The sequence below is a fragment of the Pelophylax lessonae genome (genome assembly GCF_965119305.1).
Source record: "Pelophylax lessonae genome assembly, chromosome: 6".
Classification (NCBI taxonomy): domain Eukaryota; kingdom Metazoa; phylum Chordata; class Amphibia; order Anura; family Ranidae; genus Pelophylax; species Pelophylax lessonae.
In genome coordinates, this window is record NC_138773.1 from 303,897,134 (window position 1) to 303,916,732 (window position 19,599).

General features: G+C 43.8%; 1 protein-coding gene across 1 annotated transcript in view; it reads right to left on the reverse strand.

Annotated features, from left to right (window-relative positions):
- Window positions 1-1,834: 1,834 nt before the first annotated feature.
- Window positions 1,835-19,599, reverse strand: part of LOC309557388 (sterol 26-hydroxylase, mitochondrial-like) — a 69,215-nt gene continuing 51,450 nt past the window's right edge. The window contains exons 6-9 of the mRNA XM_082260100.1: window positions 13,190-13,356; window positions 9,565-9,646; window positions 5,186-5,386; window positions 1,835-2,549 (exon numbers count right to left, since the gene is read on the reverse strand). Of these exons, the coding sequence (XP_082116226.1) occupies window positions 2,418-2,549; window positions 5,186-5,386; window positions 9,565-9,646; window positions 13,190-13,356 (582 nt within the window). The 3' untranslated portion in view covers window positions 1,835-2,417. The remainder of the gene's footprint in view (window positions 2,550-5,185; window positions 5,387-9,564; window positions 9,647-13,189; window positions 13,357-19,599) is intronic.

A 19,599-nucleotide genomic window follows, 5' to 3' on the forward strand; every position in this document is an offset into this window, starting at 1 on the left:
CGCAAAAAAAAATAAAAAATACTTGTTGATCCTGCCAAAAATCCAGCAAGCTGACACTGCCACTTTGCCTGAATAGGCAAGGGTGCTTTTCTTTTTTTGTATATACCAAAACCATTTCTTCAACACATCAAAGATTACACAATGCCCTTATTTTTTTCATTGTAATGCAATGCAGGTGTATGCCTGGCAATACATTAAGGTCAAGTGCATTTTTTTGATGTGTTAAAGTTTGTTGAGACCCCGTTGGACACAAATGGTATATCCTCCAAGCAAGGAAATATTAACCACTTGCCGACCAGTCACGTTGACTGTACTGCGGCAAAGTTGTTCGTTATCGTCTGGCGACGTAGACCTACATCACCAGACATTCCCCCCTCTCGGCGGCGCGCGCGCGCCGCCGGAGGCTCGGTCCCGCTGTATTCAGTTACAGCAGGAGTTGGGCCAGGGGAGGAGCGGCGGTGATCACCGCTGCTCTTCCCCGATCGTCGGGGATCGAGCGTGGAGGTCCGCCCGTTTGTGTAAACAAAGCGGGCGGATCTCCTAAGTGACAGGCAGGGTCAGATTGCAGGGTTCAGCATAGCGGAACCTGCGATTTGTCCCTGTGCCACTCAGTCACCTCCCCCCACACATGTCAGTAAGCACCAGGCATACATTAACCCCTTGATCACCAATAAAAATTAACCCCTTCCCTGCCAGTGTCATTTTTACAGTAACAGTGCATATGTATAGCACTGATTACTGTAGTAATGTCAATGGTACCCCCAAAAGTGTCAAAAATGTCAGTCAAGGGTCCGATCTGTCCGCCGCAATGTCGCAGTCCTGCAACAAAAAAAATCGCAGATCGCCGCCATTACTCGTTAAAAAAAAAAAAAAAAAACACCAAAAATGACAGAAATCTTTCCCTTAGTAAACGCAATAACTTTTGCGCAAACCAATCAAAATACGCTTATTGTGATTTTTTTTACCAAAAATATGTAGCAGAAAACAAATTGGCCTAAAATGATAAAAAAATTTGATTTTTAAATTTTTTTGGGGTGGAATTTCATATAAAAAAATGTGAAAAATATTGTTGTTTTTTCAAAATTGTCGCTCTTTTTTTGTTTATAGCGCAAAAAGTAAAAATCGCACAGGTGATCAAATACCACCAAAAGAAAGCTCTGTTTGTGGGAAAAAAAGGACGTCAATTTCATTTGGGTACGGCGTTGCATGACCGCGCAATTGTCAGTTAAATTCGCACAGCGCCGAATCGCAAAAAGTGGCCTGGACGTAAGACAGCAAAATCCTCCGGTGGTAAAGTGGTTAAGGTCAAGTGCATTTTTTTGATGTGTTTAAGTGTGTTGAGACCCAGTTGGACACGAATGGTATATCCTCCAAGCAAGGAAATTCAATTTGTTTACCTTTTCTAGATGCTATGACAAATGTATCAGACATGGCCACCCCAGGCAGACACGTAGGATGTCATTTTACATGTAATTAGATGTGTAACTAGAGCATGGGTGTCCAACCTTTTGCCTTCTCTGGGCCACATTCAGTGTACAGAAATTTTCTCGGGCCGAATATAAAATATATACTATTAGTTAAGGTATATAAGTAATAAAACGCCGCCGTGCCTTTTCTGTGCTGACGCGCCCCCTCCCCCCCCCAGCACTAATTTAACACAACCGGTGGATGATCCCCTGGACTTCCTTTCTCCCCAGCAAAAAAAAGAAAAAAATTGTCAGGGGGCAGTGGACCGCATTGCCTGCAGTTCTGGGCCGCATGCGGCCCCCGGGCCTCAGGTTGGACATGGCTGATCTAGAGCTATGCCAGACCATGCCACTGCTATCGGGTTTGGAACCCCAGGCACTGTCTGGCTACACAGATTGAGGCAGGTAGCAGAGGAACTTTAAAAATATATTAAGATCAATGTATACATAGTTTAAGCATCTATTATACATTTGCTAAAAAATAAATTAGTATTTTTTGTAATTAAAACCATTTCTTTTGAAATGGGGCCTAGAGAGTTTAGAATTTTTGTCTGTGCTGCAATACTCATTCTTCCCAGCAGGTGGCATTGCAGAAGGAAGCTATAAGTACAGCTCTGGGTCACAGAAAGACTTGGAGACTGGGGGACCCCTCTCTGTAAATACATGGCAGGATCACAAGTAGTTTTGAGATTTTCAGGTACAATGGAAGCCCATTTTAAGGATCTTAGATCAAAGTAAAGAGTTACTGCCTGAGCAGTGTATGAGCAACTCTAAACGTAGTTACAAAAATAATCATGTTTTCAGTTGCAGGTTTGGAGCGTTGATTCTAGGATTCTGGTACCTTCATGTTCTTTCAGGTTTGAAGCATGATGCCAGTTATTGGACCAAGTGTCCCCACCTTTCCCAAATACGGACGTTTAGATAGACTCATCTCTGTGATCATACTGATGTTCAGGGCGACTTAGCGGAAATTCTGTTCAGAAACTGGAGGTTAATCGGGCGGCTCGGGGTCAGCACAATCCTGGCCATAGCAGGAACCTCCACACCTTGGGGGTCAGGCTTGATCTCATACTTCTTGATTATCTATGAAAAAAAGGATAACAAATGTATGTTACAGTGGCTCTTTATGAGTTCTGCCTCAACCAAAGGTGAGAAAATGTCCATGCACCATGTGCCTTGCATTGCTTCTGTTTGCTGCTGGAGGACTCTTCTCCTTCCTCTAAAGGCCCGTACACACGTACCGATCGTCGGCCGAAAAGCTTCTGCCGACGACGATCTGCCGATTGTAGGCTTGTTAGTATGATGCCTCCGACAGCCGACAGCGCACATTCGGCCGAAAAGAATCTGTCATGCAAGCATTAAAATTTTTGTATGCCGACACCAGAACGGCCGATTGTTCGCCAGTCAGTACAGAATTCGGCCGACAGACAGCAGATTTGCAAGACTGGGCATGCTCAGAAAAGAAAAAACACAGGGAAAGTTAACCATTACATGACATCACTTCTGCAGTCGGCTGTAGTCGGCGGACAAAATTCTTGTGCAGTCTTTTGCACTTTTCAACAGACACCGACAGCCCTGGACAAAAGACGGCCGATCGTTCGGCCGACGATCGGTATGTGTGTATGGGGCTTTACTCTCCTCTCCTAAAATACTTTGCAGTGCTGGAGGACCCTGCTCCTTCCTCCACATAAATCTCCTCTTCAGAAATAGTCTGTCTTCCTGGAGGACTTTGTTCATTCCTCACTTTAAAGCGGACCATGGTTTGTTTTTTTTCCAATCAGCCAGTGGGCTGAACCAAAAAAACCAAACTGATTGGATTCCCCCATCCACACATTCGGGGTGAATGGGGGAATCCTCACCGCTGTGCTATTGTATTTTGTATATTTCAGAATACACAAATCAGTGCTGCAGCCTATTGTCTGCAGCACTGATTGAGCAGCTTTTATGACAGGGCAGTGGAATGGAAGTGTATGGGTAGATCGAATTCTGTTCAGCTGCAGTGGCCACACATGGATCGAAATTCGACCAGTTCAGCAGGTTCAGTCCATCTATGGCAGGGGTCTCCAAACTTTCTAAACAAAGGGCCAGTTTACTGTCCTTCAGACTTTAGGGGGGCCGGACTGTGGTCAGTTGGAGTAGACAAAAGGAGCCGAAATCGGTGGGAAAAAATAATGCCCCATCGTTTGTTTCAGTGGGAATAATTGCACCCCATTATTGGTGTAAGTAGGAGGAATCGCACCACATTATTGGGGTCAGTTAGAGGACTTGAGCCCCATCATTGATGTCATTGGGCCCCATAGCTTGTGTCATTGGGAGGAATTGTGACCCCTCTGTTGGTGTCAGTGGGTGGAATTGTACCCATGGTTTGTGTCATTGGGATCAAATGGGAGAAAAGGTCCTGATATCAGTGGGAATAAACAATGCCCCATCGATGGTGTCAGTGGGAGGAATTGTGCCTCGTATTTGGTGTCATAAAGGAGTATCTGTGCCCCATTGTTGGTGTCCTTGGGAGGAATTGTGCCCCATTGTTGATGTACTTGGGAGGAATTGTGCCCCATTGTTGATGTACTTGGGAGGAATTGTGCCCCCTTGTTGATGTACTTGGGAGGAATTGTGCCCCATCGTTGGTGTCCTTGGGAGGAAAAGCTCCCCATCGTTGGTGTCATTGACAGGAATTGTGCCCCATCATTGGTGTCATTGGGAGGAATTTTGCACCTTTATTGGTGTCATTGGGAGGAATTTTGCACCTTGATTGGTGTCATTGGGAGGGAATTGTACCCCATTGTTGGTGTCCTTGGGAGTAAAAGCACCCCATCGTTGGTGTCATTGACAGAAATAGTGCCCCATCATTGGTGTCATTGGGAGGAATTGTGCACCTTTATTGGTGTCATTGGGAGGGAATTGTGCCCCATTGTTGGTAACTGTGGAAGAAATAGTGCCCCAAGGGCCAGATAAAAGTAAGCAGAGGGCCACATTCAGTCCCCAGGCCGCAGTTTGGAGACCACTAATCTATGGCCACCTTAACTCTCCTCTCTCTAAATAGTCTGCACTGTTGGAGGACTCTGCTCCCTCCTCTATCTAACTCTCTTCTTCTGAAATACTCTGCTGGAGAGTTCTATGCCTTCCTCTCTCTCCTCTCCTGAAATACTTGCCACAGCTGGAATACTCTGCTCCTTGCCCTACCCAACTTTCCTCTCCCGAAATACTCTGTATTCTGGGGGGACTTTGCTCCTTTTTGTATCTAACTCTCCTCTGCCAAAATATTCGGCACTGCCGTAGAACTCTGCTCCTTCTTCCATCTAACGAAATTCCCTGCAATGCTGGTGGATTCTTATTTTTTCCTTTTTCTCACCCTCCTTTCCCAAACTACTCTACACTACTGAAGGACTCTGCTCCTTCCTCTATTTAACTCTCCTCTCCTGAAATGTTCTGCACTGCTGGAGGACTCTGCTCCTTCTATCCAAATCTGTTTTCTGGAAATACTCTGCACAGCTAAGGAATATGCACGTTCCTTTATCCAACTCTCCCCTCCTAAAATAGTATGCACTGCTGGAGGACTCTGCTCCTCACTGTCTCTACTCTTCCAAAATATTTTGCACTGCTGAAGAACTCTGCTCTATCCTCTGTGTAAAATTCCTCTAATAACTTTTTCTGCACTGCAGAGGACTCTGCTCCTTCTACCACTCCTCTTCTGAAATACTCAGTGGAGAGAATTTTACCCGTGATAAGGCGAGATACATTTCCAATTCTGCGATCCTGCGGCCAACACAAGCTCGGACTCCGTATCCAAATGGGATGGAGCTGAAGGGATTATTCTTCACCTTGTTATCCCGATGCCAGCGCTTTGGGAGGAATTTGTTAGCGTCTGGAAAGTTGTCCTCATCTCGAGAGATCTGGTAGTGATTTAACGCAAACAGCGTCTGCGGGAAAATAAAAGAAAATCATCATCACCAGCTTTGGACAATTTACAGGTCTTATTGCTCTGCAGATTGTTCCATAAATGGCATAGGATGAGTCTATGGCCAGCTTGGACCCTCTGCAGAGCAATTCAGGGGTGGTAACAAGAGAATAGTGATGCAAATATTTCAGCTTTTGTCATGTGACCAAGCATGGGAGGGACACAAAATTATCATGGTTATATGAAAACGATACATTTTTCAGTTGTTTACATAATAGGGCCGATTTACTCTGCAAGTGTATTTGCTCCAGGGCTTAGTAAATGAGATAAAGCTTCACTTTGCAAAAAATACCCAATCACGTGCAAGGAAAATAGAAAAACAGCATTTTTTGCTTGCACATGATTGGATGATGGAAATCAGCAGAGCTTATATTGATTTACTAAGCACTGGAGCAACTGCTCTTGCAGTGTGTAACTGCACTTTGTAAAGTGCACCGTTTATTGCCTTTAGTAAATCAACCCCAATGCATATTACACAGTGGAACTTGAACATTTTGAAATAACTTTTTTTTTCTTTAAATAAAGTGTGGTTTAACCCCTCTGTGCCAGGCAGTCATTGAAGCATAGTTGCCCAGACCAAATTTAGCTATTTAGCTGCATCAGTACGTGTCGGGTAACAACTGAATAATTTGAGTACCTAAAAACTTTTTTTTAAAACCAGTACACCACTTTAACCACTTTAATACCGGGCTTTTCACCCCCTTCCTGCCCAGGTCAATTTTCCCCTTTTAGCGCTGTTGCATTTTGAATGACAATTGAGCGGTCATGCAACACTGTACCTACACCAAATTTATGTCATTTTCCCCCCACAAATAGAGCTTTCTTTTGGTGGTATTTGATCACCTCTGGGTTTTTTCCTTTTTGCTAAACAAATAAAAAAAGACCGAAAAGTTTGAAAAAAAAAAAAAGTTTTTTGTTTAGGTTATACAATTTTGTAAATAAATACGTTTTTTTCCTGCACTGATGAGCACTGATGAGACTGCACTGACAGGCACTGATGAGGAGGCACTGATGGGGTGGCACTGATAGGCGGCACTGATAGGCACCACAGATATGCAGCATTGGTGGGCACTGATAGGCGGCACTGCTGGGCACGGATAGGCGGCATTGATGGGCACTCATAGGTGGCACTGACAGGCACTAATGGGCACTGATAGGCGGCACTGATCAGGCCTGACGGGCGGCACTGATGGGCACTGATAGGTGGCACTGGTGGGCAATAATGGGCACTGGTGGGCGACACTGAAAGATGGCAATGATGGGCACTGGTGGGCAGCACTGATAGGGAGGGCAATGGGGGGCTCCCTGAGCCCTGATTGCCATCCCTGGTGGCCATAGTGGGCATCCCTGGGGTCATGGGTGGGCATCCCTGGTGGTTCTAGTGGCACCCCCCCCCGAGGGTCTGCACTGGTAATCAATGATCTGATTACCGATGCTGACCCTCCCCCCCGTCAGGGGAGCCGCCGATCGGCGCTCCTTTACTCGTGCCTGTCAGGCACGAACTAAGGAAACCCGATCAACGGCTCTTCCTGTTTACTATGTGACCAGCCGTGATTGGACACGGCTGGTCAAATGGTAAAGAGCTTACGTCAGTAGGCTCTTTACCGAGATCGGAGGTGCAGGGAGTCAGACTGACACCTCGCATCACCGATCGCCGCTCTGCGTCGTCATACGACGTCCGGTCAGGATAATACAACCACAATCCCGCCGTTAATCTGCTATAGGGCGGGCGGGATGTGGTTAATAAAAAAAAAAAATATGATCAAAACACGTTTTTAATATAGGATAACAAATGGAGCAAAAAAAATTCAACTTTTTTGTAATACTTTTTTTTGTCACTAACTGTATCTGACAGTTACAGTACAAAACCAATGCACACTGCCATTTTCAGGCTACAGTAGAATCTGCAGGCTAAAACTTTTTGTTTTTTTATTTTGTCGGGATTAAAAAAAGAAAAAAAACAACATATTATACCCCTCTAGGTGGATGCAGCATAGATCCGATGCTCCACCTGTTCCTCGCCACCTCCTTTAAACCTCCAACTTGTATATGATTGCTATGTCATAGCCAGTGTTGGGGTAGTTACTCAAAAAATGTAACTAGTTACTTCTGTAAATTGTAATGAGATTACTTTACTAGTTACTGCATTTGAAAAGTAACTTCACTACTTATTACTTTACTTTCCTCTTTCTTAATTGACCGTGTAGAAGAAGATACATGACACTCTTTCTGCATAGAGTTTATTGTATAAACACAGGCTTTGGGAAACCTGAGAACAAAACCTGAAAAAAACAGAATAAAACATAAAGTGCAACAAAAAGTCATAAACTTCATCCCTCTCTATTCTTCCTAATAACGATTGCATCGCACGGCTTGGGTAACGCAGGAAAGCGCGTTCCTATAGTCTAGTAAAGTAGTGTAGTTACCAATATTAGCATTGTAACTAGTTACGTTACTTCGTTACCAAAAAATGTAATGTAGTTACTGTAATCCATTACTTTGTATCTCGTTACCCCCAACACTGGTCATAGCTGACCATTAGTGGGGATGGGATCTGTCAGTGACCGAGTCTAACAGTTCGTAACCATGCATAGTCTTGCTAGCTGTGAAAAGAGAGGGTAGATTAACGTTCCCTCAGCATGGAGCATTCCTGGAAATGGAAAGAGTATGGCACAACTGCAAACCTACCAAGACATGGCCGTCCACCTAAACTGACCGGCCGGGCAAGGAGAGCATTCATCAGAGAAGCAGCCAAGAGCCCCATGGTAACTCTGGAGGAGCTGCAGAAATCCACAGCTTAGGTGGGAGAATCTGTCCACAGGACAACTATTAGTCGTGCGCTCCACAAATCTGCCCTTTATGGAAGAGTGGGAAGAAGAAAGCCATTGGTGAAAGAAAGTCATAAGAATTCCCATTTGCAGTTTGTGAGAAGCCATGTGGGGGACACAGCAAACATGTGGAAGAAGGTGCTCTGGTCAGACGGGACCAAAATTTATATTTTTTGCCTAAAAGCAAAACGCTATGTGTGGCAGAAAACTAACACTGCACATCACCCTGAACACACCATCCCCACCGTGAAACATGGTGGTGGCAGCATTATGTTGTGGAGATGCTTTTCTTCAGCAGGGACAGGGAAGATGGTCAGAGTTGATGGGAAGATGGATGGAGCCATCACTCACAAATGAAGTCACTTTTTAAATTATATAAATATATGGGCTATAACTTAATCTTTAAAGGTGTCCCACTTCCTTCCATTGTTTTCCACTGTCTTGATGGTGAGATCTGTTGGGATCTCAGCGAGAAAAAAGGCTCTTTTTCAGATAAGTGTAATGTTGTATGGTGCATGCCCAGCTGTTTATTGTGGTACAGCGCATGCGCAAGATGAGACGCATGACATCATTGGTGGGCAGGTTGAGAAGGATGAAGCTAGCTGCTTATGAGATTTTTTTTTAAATGGCTGTGCAGATTTTAAACCAGTGGATGACACACAACTCTCAGACAGGAGAAACAATGCAAAAAGGAGGCAGGTAAATACTGTTAACTTCATTAGTTAATAGATTGTATTTAAATAACCAAGATTATTAAGGGGGGGGGGGTCTGCTTTAGGATTTCATCTTTGGGAGTGAAATGCAGGGAGAAGCTTGGGTGGTCTTCCTTAAACTAGGTAAAATTAACAGAGATAACAGATATGGAGTGTGGCTGTTTTTTTCTTTGTGTGCTACAGTAAGAGGGGATGAGCCATTTGAGAGTCGGCATCTGGGGCCGAAACACGTGTGGATACACTTATCTGTAATGGAGCAATGTATTATTTTGTATTATGGGCTTTGGTAGGGTTTAGTAGAGGTTTCAATGAGACAAAGGCAGCCTTCAGGCAGGCAGCTCCTGCTGTGACCTGTGCTGCTCTGGGAATCCTGTTTCACATTATTTGTAAAAAAAAAAAAAAGAAATATAAGTTTTAAACATCTTAATAAATAAATAAATAAATGATGCCCAAAGTTTCTTGTTTTTATAGTTTATAGCGTCTTGAATGGCAACTTTTCCTGTTTTTGGGGCACTAGGGAAATGTTCTGCCCTGATGGTGATCGGATTGCGCTTGCATGTCTAGTATCTATGGGCTGATTCACACAACAATCCACTTACATCTTTGGGAAACCAGTAGCCCCCGAGGGTTATGTCCTTCTCAACGGTCATTCTGGAATTAGTCGGTACAACTGGGTACAGTCTAAAGAAAAGAAAGAAAGTGAATTTAGTTCATCATATGCATCTGCCTTATTAACCCCTATTTCCCCCCACTCCTTATATCGAACATTCTTGACCCTGGTCTATGGTAATGATTTGTCAAGGGTAATGATCAGGTCCAAGACGATTTGTAATTAGACGTGGGAAGGATCTGTGCACTTAATGATTTATTTTACTCTTAGAGCAATTTTTACTCTGAAACATATAGTGGTCTGCTTATTAAAACAAAATGGGCAGTATGTGTGCAGTAGTAAAATACCACATTTGGAGATGACGATGAGGAGCATAAAAATACATAGAGCTTTGTAACAAAAGGGAACAATGTAACAATTCTAGAAAAGGCTAAAGGGAATTAGCGATAATGACTGGTTACATTGTAACCCTGGTTGCAAAGATGTTTGCATTTTGTATGCACCTCAGCTCCATCTAGTGGCCATAATGCATTTTTTTTTTTTTTACCACTGCTCATAGTAAAAACAAAACATTCAACACATTGGAAGAGAAAATAGTTTTAACGCGCAAGTTAACTTTAATCAGAAAAAATGAACAAGAGTAAACACCGTACACACTCCCTAGTCGCCGCTGTCCCTGGTGATGAGCTTTCAGTGCCCATGCAGCACAGAGCATTTCTCTGACCAGTCTCAGAAGCGCTGCAGAAAGAAGAGGGAGAAGAGCGAGGACTTCAAAGTGCTGGACCACTACAGCGGCTGCATTGGCACTGACAGCTCTGCGGGGCAGGGAGGGTGTACCATTTTCATCTTATTTTTTCTGAAAAAGTGAACTAACCATTTAAGCAACTTTCGTTTTTGATGAATAAGGGCTTATATATAAAATATTTACAGTCCACATGTCTTAAGCATTCGCACAGGCATAATGAATGATAGCCACGTTTGTCATATTATCTCTTATGATCATCAGCTCCATCTAGTGGCCATAATGCAGTATTTTCCTTAAATACCTAAAAAAAAATTGGCCCTACTGTGTATGTATGCGAGTTAGGGACCTTAGATTATCAGCTCCTTGAGGGCAGGGACTGATGTGAATGTGCAATGTACATGTAAAGCGCTGTGTAAATTGACAGCGCTATGCAAGTACCTGAAATAAATAATAAATAAATACCTCAAGGTGCATTATGGCCACAAGATGGCGCTGATGATCACAGGCGACAATCATATTTCCAACAATACAACAATCATTCGTTGTGCCTCTGCAAATGCTTAAGACATCTAAATTTTTCATACATGAACCCGTAAGGGGCCAATCGGTGGTCTTTTATCTTTTAGTGCAGTTTAACCCCTTAGTGGGATCGGTGCAGCAGATGCCTCAGAGGCATACCACTGATGAAGACCTGAATTACCATGCTCCCCCCAACATTTCCAGGGGTTACAACTCTATGAACATTTTTAACAGCATGGCAGCCAGGCAGTTAGTATCTGCAGGAGAGAGAGGCAATGGCAAAAAAATTCCTTCAGTGGGTGTTTCCTCTGAATGATGGGGTACAGCTGGACGCTGGGGTTTGCTTACTCGTTGTGTTGTAAGCAGGCACTCATATTTATATCCTTAGTAATGAATGGTATGCATGAACTGCACACAGTCCGGTCCTCTGACATGAAGAGGCTCATGTTACAGGGAACTGTTGAAGAGAACCAGTCATTACTGAGCTTATGTATGAATCTGAATCTTTAATGTTAAATATTACTGAAAATTCTACTTTTAAAAGCTTTATATTTGCGCCCCTTATTAAAAAAAAAAAAAAAAAAATACTAATGGGGTGAAAATTGTGGAGCATCATGCAACCCAGATGACTTAGGACATCTTGTGGCAGATAACAGGTACTGCCTGGGGAAAGCTCCAGGTAAAAGGGGAGTATTGCAGTAGCAGTATTTTTTTTAAACCTCCGGGGTAAAAAAGAATTAGCTCAGAGCCAGCCATTAAGACTTGTTTTGCCAAACTATTTTCCATAAGGATTAGTTAGCGTTTTTTCACAACACTTTTACTTTCCTATTGCGGATAATGCTAAAGTTTTGCCAAACTCCAAGCTGGTCTCTGGCTCCCCAGTATCGGTGAGAGATCCCACCCTGCTGTTTAAGGGGACTTACTGCAGGAGAGCTTGGGGACCTAACCCTAACCTGCTCTCATGCAGTAGGTTGCGGGCAGCAGGGAGCCAAGGACTGGCATCAAGAGAGGTCTCTAAAACCAACGCTGAGACATCTTTCCCCAAGATGCCTCACACCCCCTGCTGATCAACATCTCCTTCAGGCCCACTTTTACCTCCTGCTAACTTGCTGACACCCCCACAAAGTTGGCAGACACCCCTTAGCTGCCTTTTACTGACAGACATCTCCTTCAGGCCCACTCATACCTCCTGCTAACTTGCCAACTGACACCCCCCCCCCTCCTAAAGTTGGCAGACACCCCTTAGCTGCCTTATACTGATAGACATCTCCGCTCAGGCCAACTCATGCTGTTAAACATCTCCCCCAGCCATCTCCCCCTCCACCCCAATCTATGGTATGTGAGCTGCTCAGGCTGCATGGAAGTTTAGTCCTGTGCCTGCTGCGGTGAGTGCTGGCTGGGATGGTGCGCGCCCACGCTCCAGGCGATCATAGACGAGAACTAAAAGTCCTGGGAGCCGCACATCAGAAGACCCACTGTGTGTTAACAAGTGGCAGTTTCAGCCTGGACCCCCACCTGGCCAAGTCCCCTAGTGGGGGTCTGGGCTGAGACTGGCACTTGTTCACACACAGCGGGTCATGTTCTGATGTGCGGCACCCAGTACTTTTAACCCCCCCAATACCACAGACACAAATATCCCTTCTCAACCCACAGACATTAATTTCTGCCCCCTGCTGACACACCACTTACTGCCCACTCTGCTCTTTGCACATTTTTCCTAACTCTGCACTTACTCTCCTGCCCATACTCCATGCAATGATACCCCCCAGCACTCCTATTCTACACATTATTGCCTCCATCATACACTCCTAACTCCGTCTCTACACACAGACTGGGAATGCCTCACTGGTGGAAACAACTAAGAGTTGTATCAAACCAGCCAGGTAGACTCTGCCCAAAAATGAAACGGCTTTTTTGAACTGACACAAGAATAGAGAAAAGAGGGTGTAAAGGAGTGTCTGGTGTCCAGTAGATGTAAATATCGAAATGTTTTATTGAGGGGTACAGATGATAGGATAAAGCCAACGGGTTTCGGGGGACAAAAGGACTTCACCTTCCTCAGGGCTGCTAATGAATGTTATTGGGAAAGTATCCTGATATAGTCTGTCTGGGACGTATCACCTACGGAAGCAACCATCAGGCTGCATCCCGAGGTAGCAGCCCAGGCCCCCAACAGGGCACACCATTCTCCCAAAAATCAAGGCACTAATCTTTAGAAGGAAACCCTTCCTATTTGCCCCTTTGACCTCCTGTCTATAAACAGTGACCGTTCCAGTCAGTCCAGCACAATCTCTACACTCGAAAAACAAGGTACCAGAACAAATAGGGAAAGGATATGAATAAAAGGTACCGGAGTATTTCTTTAATCACAGATTTTAGCAGCGGCATCTTGGCAATATCCTCAGCGGTGGGTATACCATCATCTGGGACAATATTGTTCACCTCCTGATAAAGGGATTCCTGGATCTCTGGGTCCCTGGCAAGGTGGTACAGTGCCCAGGAGAGGGTGTTGGATGTCTGAGGGCATAGAACACAAAGATTAGAATATTTCACTGAGAGGACAACCAAAGTTCACAGACCAGTCTGCCATGTCAGGGGGTGATTGCGTAACAGCTCACAAAGCCATAGAAAAATGGTCTGCCACAGAACAGACTGAAAATATAATCAATACATTCCAGTATGTAGCATGTAGTAGGACAATGGTTTACTGCTCCTTATCTCCTTTCCATATTCAAGAGATCAAAATGGTTGTAAAGGTAGATGCATTATATGCGTTAAGGTGAAAAACCTTCTGTGTAGAAAGATTGGGGGGAGGGTAGCTTATAACAAAAAAAAAAAAAAAAAGAAGAAGGACAGGCACAATACCCAAAAGGTCAAAAGTGAAAATAGCAAGGTGTCCCCAAATCTCCCACTAGGGGAGACACGGGTACATGGGGGTAGTAGACACAAAAAAAAAAATCAATATATATTTAAAAACTAGAATATTTCATATACAGGTACATAGTTTAAAATCTGAAAGTATATTCTAAAAACATGTAAAGAAAATGCGGCCAGGTTTGTTAGTCAACCAGCAAAGTACAAAGTGATGGTCGGATCGATGCGTTTCACTCAAATTGGGCTTGTTCAGGATCCACTTGATATTTGATATGTCAACCCAAACATGGTGTTTAATATGAAGTAATATAGATGTGGGGGGGGGGGGGTGCTAGTTCTAAAGTTCATGCGACTTGTTACTTTGCTTGATATCACATGGCTGGCTCAAACTTTAGAACTAGCCCCCACAATCTTTTCAGGATCCTGATGATGCCTGCATTGATTTCTGAATGCCGTCCAGGGCCGTCTTTAACGCAGGGCAAAAGGGGCACCTGCCCAATGTCCAGTCATTGTTGGGGGGCCCCTTGAGCCTGCAAAAAGTTTGGCCACCTCGGCATTGCCGTCTACTTCCTGTAAACCATTGATGTCACGTCCGGTCACTCCTTGGAACGCATGCCAGCCGGCTGATCAGAACAGAGAGAGAGGGACTGACAGTCAACGGTGTTTCGTATGTGGGATGCAGTCTTAGCGCCATTCAAGCTGATGCCGGCTTCGGCACCGCATTTGTAAGCACAACCTTTTAGCTGTTTGTTGGTTGACATTCAATTAACCGGGTTGCACTATTATTGTGGTGTTTTTATGCCTTCATATTTATGCCATCGGCCATCTGAGATGAGGTTGTCATATGGGACGGATATGAAAAGGTGTACTGATCCTTGATTAAGCTTTGTGGTCTGTTTGGACCTAGAGTTGTGGTGAGCACAATTATTTGTTATTCACGCGGTGGAGCACTTAAATAACAGAAAAGAAGATTTCACAAATTTTGGTTGGGGTATATGGACATATACTATCACGGACATCATTTTATGGACTGTTCTCATGTTTATTATTTCAAATTTGTATAACATTTTATAGAAGGTTTCTTGGTTTAACAAATTTATCACAACTGGAGTTTATGTGCAATTTTATACACGTTTGTGGAGGTGGTGTATGTATACATATTATTTTTTCACTTAGTAGAATCTATTGACGACGTCAGCCTATGACGAAACGCGCCGGGTGGAGGAGACGCGGCTGCCATTTTGTTGGAGGGTTACGGTGGTAACCGATCACTATGAGAGGAAACACACTACGCTCCATTTGTTCTGCTATCTTGTAAGTTTGATTTTATTTTTTGCGTTAAATAAACCCATCAAACAGTTTTACACTATGTGGAGTGCTCTGTTTTATATCTTTTGAGCCTACATTTGGTGGAGAGGTGATCGTATGCCATTCCTTTGGGAGGAGAGGAGGACCCTATCTTATCTTGATCTGAAAGCTGTATATGACCTATGTAGTGAGGGTCATATATTTCTGGTAAGAGACAGTGTAAGCTGATCTTTGGTGGTGGTTCTCTGGGCTTACGGACTTTCACCTTTGTTTGCATTGAACACTTATGGACTGTGGTTTCCCTCTGCAATATATGGACATTCTATGAGAGCAGTGTTCTAGACCAGTGGTCCTCAACTCCGGTCCTCAAGGCCCACTAACAGGCCAGATTTTAAGTATTACCTTGGGGAGATGCAGACAAGAGTACTGCAATCACTGAGCAGCAAATGATATCACCTGGGATGTATTTCAGTTATCTTGCAAATCTAGCCTGTTAGTGGGCCCTGTAGGCCAGGGTTGAGGACCACTGTTCTAGACTAGCGCCACATTTCTATTACTATTCTAACAGCGCCTTACTTTACCATTTTTCACTAGTTTAATGTGTTGGGTTTTTTTTTCCAATTTAAAGGGGCGGCAGTTAGGGGTTAGCTTATCAGGTTGGCGCCTTCATAGATTACACTTTAAACCTAAACCCCTGCAGTGCTAGAAGCCACCAGGTCACCCTAGCGTCCGCCCCCTTATTCTGGCGCAGTCAATAAAAGACACATAATTGGAGATCAAGCCAACCTTTCTTCCCAACAAATAATACCAGAGTTAGTCCAAAGCCCATTTTGGTCAGGTATTCTCTCTTACAATGGCAGTTTTTCTCAGCCACAGTAAACTTTCAGCTGAGAAAAACTACGAGGCGCTCCTTTCTGTGTATGACCAGAGACAGAACAGCTTCTAAGCTCACATTGGATGCACTGCATGTGTTTGAACAACACATTTTTTAGAGAAATCACAGGCTTCCAGGGGCCAGATGGTGACACAGTACAGACTTGAGCTCCATGATAGCCCTCTGAGCCTCTGGGTTTCATTCTACCGTGACTGATTTCCAGCCTTTAGTTAGGACGGTCAAAAGATGCCACCAAGGTAGTAAAACTTGGCAGAAATCAGTGATAGTACCCAATAATAGCCAAGGATGCATGTACCTGTACAGGATTAAATAGCCTCTATTTTTTAATCTGTGGTTTTACTAATCATTTCCCTACAATTGACCCAAGGTGCTTTGCTTCCCCCATTCCTACAGTGCATTTTTTGGGGTTTACAGTGATCCCTGTTTTCTTGAGGTAGTCCAAAACCGCCTACACTTTTGGCAGGTGAGACTCCCAATCTCCTCTAAATATGACAATGTATTTTCAGTAAACAGAGGCATATCTCAAATTGAGATATAACAACTTATCCTTTGCCAGTTGGAATATGGCTTTTGCTGTCTGAAGGCCAAAAAGCATTCTTCAGTATTGAAAATGTCCATCTGGATTGAAGAATGCCATTTTCTCCCAAGTGGCCTTGGTCAGGTATATTTGCCAGTAACCCTTTGGGAGGACAAGTGGTCATGTAGTTGGCTGAGCCTAGTCCTTCAATGAGCTCATCCACTTAGGACATGGGATGGGTGTCCAATTTTGAAATGTAGTTAGGTTTCCAAAAATAATTATGCAATAATAAAAATAGAACCTGCGCACCCTACTAGACACCAGCAGCTAGCTTAAAACACTGGCAAGAAAAACAATATATAAAAACACACAAGCAGTGCTGGTTAAAATAGAATAAAATGTTCATCAAAGTCCAGCATGAATAAAGGTAATCCAGAAGCCTTTGAGCAGGAAACTTCCACCCAGGTGCTGGAAATCACACAATAGTGAGATAGGGCCTTCACCTTCACCACACACTAACTCTTACCGACAAGTATGGATTATCATTCCCACAATGGTCAAATACAGCAGGGGGTGATTTGAAGGATCACTCAACCTTAGACCTCCGGATTGGTGTGTAAAGAACATCCATAATTCCAATCGGTCTCATGCATAGGAAAAAGGTCAAGGAAAGAGGCCCATAGCGTTATATGTTTCAAAATATTTATTAAAAAAAGCTTAGAATCGCACTCACCAAACAAAAAGTAAAATATGCAGGGTATACACTGAACACGCCCCCTGATGACGGCGTAATGACGAAACGCGTTGGAAGGAGCTAGCCTTACGTTACTTCATCACGCCCGGAGGCCGGCCATTGTTCTGGTTGGAACTGATGAGTGTTCAGTGTATACCCCTGCATATTTTACTTTTTGTTTGGTGAGCGCGACTCCAAGCTTTTTAAATGAATATATTAAAACATAACGCTATGGGCCTCTTTCCTTGACCTTTTTCCTATGCATGAGGCCGATTGGAATTACGGATGTTCTTTACACACCAATCCGGAGGTCTAAGGTTAAGTGATCCTTCAAATCACCCACTGCTGTATTTGACCATTGTGGGAATGATGGTCCATACTTGTCGGTAAGAGTCAGTGTGTGGAGAGGGGGAAGGCCCTATCTCACTATTGTAGGATTTCCAGCACCTGGGTGGAAGTTTCTTGCTCAAAGGCTTCTGGATTATCTTTATTGATGCTGGACTTTGATGAACATTTTATGCAAAAATAATTGCAGAATTGCAAGGTTTTATTGGGCTTGAAAGCAATATTATGGGGCTTGACCACTCACTGCACAATTCCTCAATGATCCCCAATGCCAGCATTTTGCTTACTTCATCGGAGACCACCTTCCTTCGGGCTCCAGGAATGCCATAAGACCTAATACAAACCCTGGCCTCTATGATTAGATCCTTAAGATTCCTTAATTCCCAGCAGGAATTATTTTGCTTGTTAGGTTTCATGTTATGACAAGGTAGACACCACCCACACCAATCTGCAATCCAGTGTATATCCCTTTTGAATGACACCCTATCTGAGTTGAATCCCAGGGACTGTTTTCAATGCTGATTAGTGGTGAGTTGCCAACCCATGGGCATCTCTCTTCTGCTAAATATAAACTGACTTATTAGTCTGACTGATCAGCAATTTTTCATTCTTGAAGGAGTTTGAGCATATAGGAAGGCAAGAGATAAAGTCAAAGGATTCCTCCTTATCATTCCTATCTATTTAGGCTTCATGAAAATAGAACCTCTATTTTTGTAGTCTATTTTTGGTAAGTAGATGGTCCGAACCATTGCTGTAATATTTTTACAAGTATTTCAAGTAGTTCATGACAATATTGTAAATGTAGATTTGGATTTTTTATTTCTAGTGACCGTCTGTGTAACAGATCCCCAATACTTGGATCAAGTATTTCTGTCTTAGGTCTCCAGAATCTCATGTGATGCAGTGACCTGGCCCCTCAATTCCCCCCCAAACATCAGCCGAAGCTGGATGAAGGGTAAAACAAAAGACACTTTATTCAACAAATCACTTCCAATATATACAGTCTCATATGTTTGATTGTATTATCATATGCAAATGCAATTGCGTACAAAACATAGTCAACATACCTTGGCCTTCTGGAAAGATAGGTGAATGAGACTGCAACATTATCATAATTAACTCAACAAACAACAAGCCCAAAACATAGCCGAATACGCATTCCTAGAAGTGTGAACACACTCCATCTCTAAACAGATGAAAGCAGAAGACATAGGCTCTTAGACTGCCCGTCTCCATTTTCAACACACCTTACTATAACTTAAGTGTCAATTCACATCCCCCCAGTATACCAAAGCTGAGTCTTATGTCATTAACATCAGTTTAGTCTCTCATGGTGTGAAGTCCTTTGTTGTAATATGCAGCTTAGGCCCAAAGTCTGTGTCGCTTGGGGTGACCGGGACTTGAATTTAAAGTAACGGTACTCCAAGGGTCCCCCAGCATACACCCCCAACCAGAGCCACGCTCCCCTACAAGCCAGGGCCGTAGTCCGTGGGCAGGAGGCTGGCCTCCACACTCCTCCAGTAACCTGTGACGAACGTCCCAGCAAATGGGCGTTCGTCACAGTCTGCATATCAGCTTGATCATTTCCCTCAATAATGCTCAACAGCTACTGAGATTACAGAATAAACCACTTAGACCAGGCATGTCCAACCTGCGGCCCGGGGGCCGCATGCGGCCCAGAACCTCAGGCAATGAGGCCAACTGCCCCCTGACAATTTTTTTTTTGCTGGGGAGGAAGGAAGTCGAGTCTGGGGCACGGCCACAGAGGCAGCCTTGGAGGGGATCATCCACTAGTTGTGTTAAACTATTGCTGGGGGGGGGGGCGCAGCAGCACGGGAAGGGCGCGGCGGTGTTTTATTACTTATATACCCTAACTATAGTATATATTTTATATGCGGCCCGAGACAATTTCTCTATACTCAATGTGGCCCAGAGAAGCCAAAAGTTTGGACACCCATGACTTAGACTGTATTGTCTAAGTAGAATAATAGGTTTGCATTTACACACAAGACCAGTAAAGAACATCCACCATGCAACACTATGACACCGAAATATTTGTATTATAGCAAATAGAAGAAATCTGTATGT